Source organism: Toxorhynchites rutilus, chromosome 3 (assembly GCF_029784135.1).
Source record: "Toxorhynchites rutilus septentrionalis strain SRP chromosome 3, ASM2978413v1, whole genome shotgun sequence".
NCBI classification, from domain to species: Eukaryota; Metazoa; Arthropoda; class Insecta; order Diptera; family Culicidae; genus Toxorhynchites; species Toxorhynchites rutilus.
Genome location: NC_073746.1, coordinates 290,973,451 through 290,982,659, shown reverse-complemented (window position 1 = coordinate 290,982,659; position 9,209 = coordinate 290,973,451). Strand labels below are relative to the sequence as shown.

Genomic DNA, 9,209 nt, shown 5'->3' with positions numbered 1-9,209 from the left:
GACACTAGTTCGGAGAAGTGTGAACTTTTCGCCGAATTCTTTCGCTCTGTTTTCGAAGTTACGCCTGCAAATGCAGATTCCGTAGACCCACTTGACTTCACCCCAAATGACGTGATCCAGTTAGACCAGTTCGAGGTCTCATCTGAAGAGTTTATTGCAGCTGTAAAGAAGCTAAAGTCGTCGAACAGTCCCGGTCCAGAATACATGCATGTGTTATAAAAAAATGCTCCGTCCAACTCATGAACCCACTGCTGCGCATATTCAATTTGTCAATGACCTTGACCAAATTCCCGACCGACTGGAAATTAACGTACATGTTTCCTGTCCGCAAGAAGGGAAGCAAAACTGATGTCAGATGCTATCGTGGGATCACTTCTCTCTGTGCATGTTTGTATCTCTGCAATAGATCTCTTGCGATGAAGATTTGTTCGTCAACTTCAGACTGGTTCTGTAATCCTTCAGGGGTGCCTCAGGGGAACAATCTTGGCCCTCTGTTATTGTCTCTATATATCAATGACGCTACTTCACTTCTGGAGAACGGGTGCTATTTAATATATGCAGACGACACAAAAATCTTTGTGATCGTTGATAATGAAGATGATTGTTACCGGCTGGACAGATTCACATCGTGGAGCCGTGCCAACAACTTGACTCTCAGCATTCCAAAGTGTCACGTCATCAGCTTCCATCGCAAAAAAGCCCCCCTGCAATTCGAGTACGCTATCATCGGAACTACCCTGACTCGTGTACAGACGGTGCGTGACCTTGGAATCACATTGAACTCCAATCTGACATTTAGAAAAAAAAATATTCAGAAATAATTGTGAAGGCACGAAGGCAGCTTGGTTTAGTGGAAAGATGACGAAAGAGTTTAAAGATCCTTACACTCAGAAATCACTGTATGTCAGTCTGGTTCGTCCCATTCTTGAGACGGGTTCAATCGTTTGGGATCTGTTCCATAGTACCGTAACTGACCGCTTAGAAGCCGTTCAGCGTAAATTCGTGAAATTTGCGCTTCGCGACTTGCCAAGGAATGGCCCTGTCAATCTGCCGCACTACCAGGACAGATGCCAACTGCTGGGATTGAAGACACTGGAACGAAGGAGAAAAAATGCGAAAGCCGTTTTTACTGCCAAGCTACTGAACGCCGAGCTCGACGCTCCGAACCTCCTGGCTCTTGTGAACATCAATATTCCTGGTTACGCACTCAAGACCTCCGAACTTTTCGACTGCCACGATGGAGAGAGGACTACATTGGTAATGAACCAGTTCGAGCAGTCATGCGTAGTTTCAATGCCGTGTTTAATCTTTATGAATTCAACGAAATTTCAGCTCAGTTTCGCACAAGGCTCCGAAGAAATTAGAATAAGATAATACTCAATAAGACCATGTAACGTCGGATGAAATAAATAAATAATAATAATAATAATTACTCTTACAAGAAGAGATAAGCTCTCGAATCTTTGAACGATTAATTCTTTGAATTCAATTAAATTCTAAAACAAACAAACATCATACTTCAAGTCTCCGATCGTGCCCCTAGGCGCAGACCCTTCAACTTTCTGTTTCAAATTTACCCGACAGAAAACCACAAAACGATCTAAGCATTTTTGTGGCCAGAAATATGATATTCTCAATTCCTCGTGGTGTTCTATGCTCGCATCGATTGATTTCATTACTACTAGTGCTTCGGTGGAAGGTACTTTCTGACACCGATTCAGTTGTACACTGATTTCTTGCTAGAAAACACATCGAAATACCATTCGTTCATAATTAGGCAATGAGCGAATTAAAGTGATTATCTCTGGTTGGGAAACGTTGTCGCGAGCACTCTGATTGTTGCTAATTATTAAATAATACCAACTTGGTGCAGATAACGGTTCATTCATAAATTGAAATCATACACTAGCTTTACGCTATTGAATTTGCTGATTGTGTGTCCTTTCCGAAATAAAAACAACCGCATCGGCATTGTCGGTAGTATTGTCGGCGTTCACACACAGCAATGATCAAGAAAGAATACGCTCTACTCTACTCAACGTCGAGCTTCCTGAACCCGGTGGAGTAAGAAGCCCTGCAAAAAAAAATCAAGAGTGAGGTTCCCGCTTATCATTCGACATATCAGTCGGTACGGTGAAAATTTCATTTGTTCTTTATTCAGGACTGAACGTAGAACACAAATCCTCCCGGATCATCTTCAGTTGTGTTTCATCGTCCTGAGTGCAAGTTCCTCTAGTAGCGAGTGAAATGCTTGAGATTCTTTAGTGTTGTTTTGTATAAAAATATATGCAGACGGATTAGGTGTGTCCAATTTTGTTTAGAGTGCGAAGATTTTCAATCCATTCCAAAATGCTGAAACAACTAACCGACAATCCACATGGTCAGTTCTCTACCGAAGACTACACGGTTTTTGTACTGATGCTAAGCGTCTCGGCCGCCATTGGAATCTACTTCGGGTTCTTCGAGGGGAAGAAGAACCAAACTACAGATGATTACCTGTTGGGCGGTCGCAAGATGAAAATTTTCCCCATCGCCGTTTCGCTTATTGCAAGGTATGATAATTCGTTGTCTCTCGTCTATAAGTACATTGTTAATCGGTTATAGAATGATAAATGAGTGATGAATTATTTGTTGCTTTCACATTTCACAGTATAAGATATGTCGATACAGTTATTTTATTATGAAGGGAATGAATAATTATGGAATGAATATTGTCAATGATTGCGTTAGCTGTCTTCGCTGGCTGACATTACTGTTTCAAACTATTAAATTAATACATGAAATAGACTGACAATTAGTTTCCGGATCCCGGGTACATTTTTAGGACATTTGATAACACTTCAGCGTAGCAAAACCAACTTGTTCTAAAAAAAAACTATTAGAATATACAACCATTACTTTCGTGATCGAAGTTTTGCATTGCAATATATTTTTTGAACAACGTAAATTTTGCTTGAGCTGAAAGTGGACCGAAACACGGGCACGGAAGTGTTATTAACTATGAAAATACAACAAATTATGCAATACAATGTGATGATTCATGTTATCAAAGTAGAGGGAGTAAGAATAATTTCGGTTTATATCGAATACTCACGGAAACAAATAACAAACAATCGTGAGTCTTGGTACAATTTACTTTATCATTACACGGAACAAATGTTACGAAAAAAAATACCTACTATAGCCAAAGGTCATTTTTATATGTTACTTCCTTTTGTTATCAGTCAGAATTGGGTGTGAACGAACACGAAACAATCAATAAACGGCAGTAAATATTTTCCTTTGTGTGAGATCAACATTACGAAGGAGGCAATTCATATATTCTTTATTATGTCATAATACTGCAATACAAGCCTAACAAAAAACAACTATTGGAATTCCAAATTCATACCACTTTTTCCACTAATAACAGTTCGGCTGAAAAGTTTATAAGGTAACAAAGAAAAACTGTTTTTTTTTGCAAAATTCAATTTTATTATTCAACATAATTGACTTCGAGGGCGATACAGCGATTATAGCAATCCTTCATCTTTTTGATACCATTTTTATGGTAGTCTTTAGGTTTTTCCTCTAAATAGGCCTCAGTTTCGGTAATCACTCCATCATCGGTCTTAAATTTCTTGCCAGCGAGCATTCTCTTCAGGTCTGCGAACAGAAAATAGCCACTGGAGTGGTGGTGGGGTGGTCAGATCTGGAGAATACGGTGGATGCGGAAGCAATTCGAAGCCCAATTCATGCAATCTTGCCATCGTTTTCATTGATTTGTGATTTTTCCATTTTTTTCACAATAACAAAAGTTGCTTCACTCTCAATGCTGTAATTCACGAACCAATCGACCGAGTGCTGTCAAATTTTGACACGTATCCATTGAAACATGGTGCTTTGTGATAGTCAAGTAGATTTTTGCAAGAGGCGCCATCTAGACGTCAACCTTATGAACTTTTCAGCCGAACTGTTATGTTGTCGCACTCATGATGATAATTATCTCCAACAATCTATTCCAGTCAACTTTCTGGAGTTTCGATCATGTCCGTTCCAGCTGAAATGTACTCGTATGGAGCGCAGTATTGGATCATCGCACCGACCATGATCGTGATTGTATTGATTATCAACTACATCTTTGTTCCAGTTTTTTATAATAACCAAATAACTAACTGCTACCAGGTGGGTATTTTGACGGCAAATCCTTCTTGGAAAAGAATAACATTCCATTCATCTATTTCCCAGTATCTGGAGGATAGATTCGATCCGATCGTGAAAAAATTCGTGACGATCACGTACGTACTCAACGTCTACCTTATCCTGCCAATTTTCATCTTTATACCGTCGTTGGCGTTCGCACAAGTCACCGGCATAAACATCCACCTAATTAATGGGATCGTGTGCTGCGTGTGCGTCTTCTACACGATGCTCGGTGGCATCAAGGCGGTGGTGTGGACCGATGTAGTTCAAGGGGTTATCATGTTTGCCTCCTGCTTTTTGGTGGTCGCAATTGGCGTGTGTAAAATCGGCGGCTTTGTAGAGGTCTTCCAGAGAGCAGCTACCGGAAATCGGCTGGAAATATTCAAGTTAGTTGTGTGTAATTGTGCGGATCTAAGTGGCATGCTAATAATGCAATTTGTTTCACCTTATCAGTATGACAGTCGATGTCACGGCCCGTCAAACGTTCTGGACGGCTAGCGTTGGTAATATTTTCCTCTGGACGGGATATTTGGGTTTGAACCAGAGTTGCGTTCAACGGATGGTGGCCGTTCCTAGCATAAAGCACGCTCGAGCTGCACTCTGGATTTTTTGCGTTGGGTTCATTGTTATCACTAGTTTGAATTGTTTCACGGGAATCGTAATTTTCGCTAAATACTTCGATTGTGATCCCATCAAATTGAATTTGGTCGAAAAGGCTGACAATTTACTGCCATTCTTTGTACAAGATGTGATTGGAAATTTCAAAGGAATGCCAGGAGTTTTTATTTCGTGTGTATTTAGCGCTGGATTAAGGTAAGTGTGTTTAGCTATACGAGTTTAATGTTAACATTTACTCACGACATGAGCGCGTTATTCAATTGTTTGATCTGTGTACTGTGTTCGCCTCGTCAAATACGGAATACAAGATTGCGTTATAGTTTTTGATCTGGCGTTGGGTTTTCTGGTTTACGGATTCTGAGAATGTGGCCTCCACAGATTCACGATTCCCCAGATTCCCCAGCCGTACTGAGCTGCGGCTGGAAGATCCACTCGATTATCCCTAATGTTAGAAAACCGTGGTTCAATAGTTTAAACTTGAGTCAGGACTTTCTTCTATGCGTTTGTGATCAAGGTGATCACGACATCGAGCATGTTGTTTGGTCGTGCGAGGTACATTTTGTAGTCAAATCGAATTTTGAAAACTCGCTTTCGACCCGGAGAAACAATAAAAATATGCCGATAAGAGACATGTAGGCTAGCTTACACCCTGATTATATGTCAGGAACAAGGCCATACAATTTCACTTCAATTGACACATCGTCACTCAATAATGGACCTATCGCATTTCAATTTGTTGCAAACTCGTGCAGACTGAAAGTAGTGCTACTCTCTCTTCACGCTCAATAAAAAGAATGGACCTGATCACGAAAGTCACTGCCACGTACGCTTTCACGTCACTTAGATTTCACTTAATCTTCTTGTGTCTATCATCATTGTCACGGACAGTTGCGTGTAAAAATAAACTCCGTGAAGTGAAATAGTTCATTCCCGTTTATGAGAGACATGTCAGTTGCATAATTTCGGACGTTTGAACGTTATGTAGGTGAAATTAATACAGTATATGAGATAATATTCCATTTATTTTAGCATATGTTTTATAATGTCCTCGATGATTCGATATTTCAATGCCAACTATCCGGACCCATTCCATGATTCATTTGTTTGGTGCGTTAGTTTGCTGAATCAAACGCTGGTTCAAAGATGAGGAGGAATACTTGGTTGCTTGTGAATAATGTAGTTGTTGAACATATGGAAATGTAATTTCATTTTCTCTTTCTATAAATTACTCTAGAGATAAAACATGACTACTATGTATAATAATGAACATCTCGCATATCCTTTTTCATAGCTCTGTCTTACTCGTTTGAATAGTGAGAAGCATTTAATATAGGTCAAGGTTAGAATTACTTTGTAAGAACCATTTCTACAATTTTGTCGAATAATAATACCTTCTTTAACTCATAGAAACCCCGAATTTATCCACCTAACGATCAGTATAACCTGAGCTACTCCCATATGGGATTATGAATTTTATTCCTTCCTGTTATTTAAACAGAAACTGGACAGCATCAATCAGAAACATAAGCTTCATATAAAACATCTGATGGGTTTCAAGGAATTTTCTAAAAGCAAAAAGTGATTTTCTTCAGACGTATCAAAATTATAAAAAAGAACTTCAAAACGGTATCTTGTGAATGCTTTGCAATGATAGACTCATTTTTTCTTTGTTTGAAACTTATTATCAGTTCAGTTCTTTGTTTTTAAGAAACATTAAGGGGGGACCCCGGTCTGGAAAAACGAAAAAATCGAATTTGTTTTTCAGATTTCGTCTAAAAATGCCACCAAGCGGGTAAATTGCTGTTTCTTTATCTTTTCTTTCCTGAACAAGACAAGACAAGATTAAAAATGTTAGCAAAAAAGCTAAATAAATACGAAATAAAACTTGTTCCATTCCGCGTGACTAACCTTCACCATCTAAAACACAAGAGACAAATATACCTGTTTTTCTCCGTGACATTCATAATAACACCGAGTTAATCAAAGTTGTCACGCCGGATGAACTCTTCCGGTTTCTACATACACGGTGGCAGCCGTAATAAGGTTGTATACAATTCACTTCGTTTTCACCGTGAAGTGACGTTCGTTTTCAGGCCCAATGTCATTTCACCTTCATGTAGTCTCGTTCCGCATCACGTTCATTTCAAAAATGGAATTCAAGATTTCTATATCGAATAAAAGTGTCTTATTTCGAATGAAACTCGTCGGCGCTGGTTGTAAGACTAATATGCCCTCATATGCCTCCTTCAATTGAAAGACTGTGCAGGAAAATCCAGTTTGGAGAAATGAAATCGAATGATTTTTTCAATTGAAAGTAGTGATCGTCCCTTCTCATGTGAAACTGAAAGCGACACAAATCTCATTCAAATGATAATGAATTGCGCACTTTTAATCGTCAAGTGAAAGTGTCTGCACAATCGCAATTGAAATTGGCCTGAAGAGAAAGGAAGAAGTAAAAAAGTCATTTTCATATTTTAGTTTCGAAATTGTCAAGCCCTGGCCAGGAATTTATGTTCTCTTTCAAGCTTTCAATTTTCATATGTAATTTTCAATATTGTTTTAATATTTTTATATTCACTCTCCTGCTTAAAGAAAACCACCCTTCTAATATATTTATGTATAATTTTGTAATGTGTTCGTATGTATAATCTCTTTTCAAGCACCATGTCTGCCAATCTGAACTCCTTGGCTGGAATCGTCTACGAAGATTACATCCGGCCGTTCAAGTTATTCAAACACTCAGATGCCTCAGCCAAGCTCGCCATGAAGGCGCTGATCTTCTTTTCCGGACTATACTGCATTGTAATGGGACTGGTGGTGGAACAGTTCGGTCACATTCTTCAAATGGTAGTTACGATAGCTAGCGTTACGCAGGGTGCCGTGATGGGAATATTCTGCCTCGGGATGCTATGGCCCTGGGCTAACAAACATGGAGCTCTCTGGGGCTCAGCTGCGAGCGTGATTTGCGTATCGTGGCTTATTGCAGGGGCACAATTTGCCATTAAAAATGGCACGCTTAGTTATCCTCCGCAGCCAACAAGCGTTAAGGGCTGCTCGGACTACGGATTCAATGTAACTCGGTTGGAACTTTATGACGCACCCGAAAGTACAAGTTCTGAGTTCTCCATTTTTAACATCTCATTCGTGTGGTACTCAACAGTGGGTACATTTCTTGTTTTTCTCATTGGAATACCAGTTAGTTATTTGACTGGTTCACAAGACCTGGAGAAAATGCAGTCAAAATTAATTTCTCCGGTTGTCCACTGGATGTTACCGAGCGATACAACAAAGAACGATCTGACATTGAAAGCCAGTGATGACTATCGGTAAGTATTGAATGAATTACAATAGAGTATTCAAGAAAAAAGTGAAAAAAATTGCAGAAAATCTGACGAATCTTTGGCCAAGAGATGGAACATGACGTTAGCAGCAAATCATGAACGAGAAAAACTAAACGGGAATAATGAACATGCCGTATGAAAATTACAGATTTTGTTGTAGAATTTTTAGTTGAATAATTTATGTACTTTAGAGTAAACCCGCCGTATTTTTTTTTGAGAAACTTTGTTGTGATGCCATAAAGAAATTTTCAAAAACTCTTCACGTAGTGAGTTGTCCTAAATATTAAAAATATAAGATTATAAATAATTACAATGAAACATATTCATTTGAATCTGAATGTCAAATTACATAATTTATTATACTTGTTTTATTTATTCTTTAGGAATTTCTTTAGAGACGAATAAACTGCAAAGTTTAAAGCCTCTTTAATACAAAAAGTAAAGCAAGCAGGAATTCGTTTGCGGATCATGCAGGTTACTATTTTCTTCTTAGAAGGAGGCAGTGGGGCAATCTGATGTATTCACCGCAGACTTATTTAATCCCTTGATTTTCACTTCTTTTTCGCGCCGGTCTCATCTGACCGACAATGGACTTTCCGTTTGGAGAGTGTCGACACTAGGAACGACAGCAACGAAGTTTGAAAATTATATTTATGATATTTCACTATCGATCTGCAGGGAGCGATGAGGGCTGGATGAAAAGTTTATTGTCGGTCACCTGGTTCGGTCTGGGCTCGGGACACACGTACTCAGAATGTATTGTGAAAGAAACGCTGTTTGTATTTTACTGCAGCGCTCGTAGTGGTCGGATTAGGAATGTCTTGACAGCGGTTCTTTTTGAAATGTTTTTCTTTTCAGGCTGAGAAGTTCGTTACGATTCATTTTGTTTCAAGAATGCTATGCTCGATGGAAGCCGTGAACCGAAAATTAATTTTAAACACCGACTTCGGAAATTCGACGTGATCAGGTACAAAAATCGTGTTCATTATTTCCGCTTATTTTATTAATGGGCAAATGCAGTGTCATGAATCCTCTACCTGACGTCCGTGACGATAGGCGCGATTTCAA

General features: G+C 39.1%; 1 protein-coding gene across 2 annotated transcripts; it reads left to right on the top strand.

Annotated features, from left to right (window-relative positions):
• The first annotated feature begins 1,740 nt into the window (after positions 1–1,740).
• LOC129774938 (sodium-coupled monocarboxylate transporter 2-like) lies at positions 1,741–8,451 on the top strand. Of its 2 annotated transcripts, XM_055779038.1 has the most exons (7): positions 1,741–2,093; positions 2,162–2,552; positions 4,005–4,164; positions 4,228–4,568; positions 4,636–4,995; positions 7,461–8,126; positions 8,184–8,451. In XM_055779038.1, exons 2-7 carry the CDS (start codon positions 2,350–2,352, stop codon positions 8,278–8,280), a joined length of 1,827 nt encoding a protein of 608 aa, XP_055635013.1. In that variant the 5' UTR covers positions 1,741–2,093; positions 2,162–2,349; the 3' UTR covers positions 8,281–8,451. The 2 variants fall into 2 exon arrangements, with proteins under 2 accessions (XP_055635013.1, XP_055635012.1); XM_055779037.1 differs by having other exon boundaries at positions 1,741–2,552.
• Positions 8,452–9,209: the final 758 nt, after the last annotated feature.

Bases quoted from the DNA above. Each gene is read 5' to 3' on its own strand.
- LOC129774938 (XM_055779038.1), top strand. From the start codon at position 2,350: ATGCTGAAACAACTAACCGACAATCCACATGGTCAGTTCTCTACCGAA. The intron at 4,996-7,460 runs GTAAGTGTGTTT...TCTCTTTTCAAG, and splicing joins GTATTTAGCGCTGGATTAAG to CACCATGTCTGCCAATCTGA. The intron at 8,127-8,183 runs GTAAGTATTGAA...AAAAAATTGCAG, and splicing joins AAAGCCAGTGATGACTATCG to AAAATCTGACGAATCTTTGG.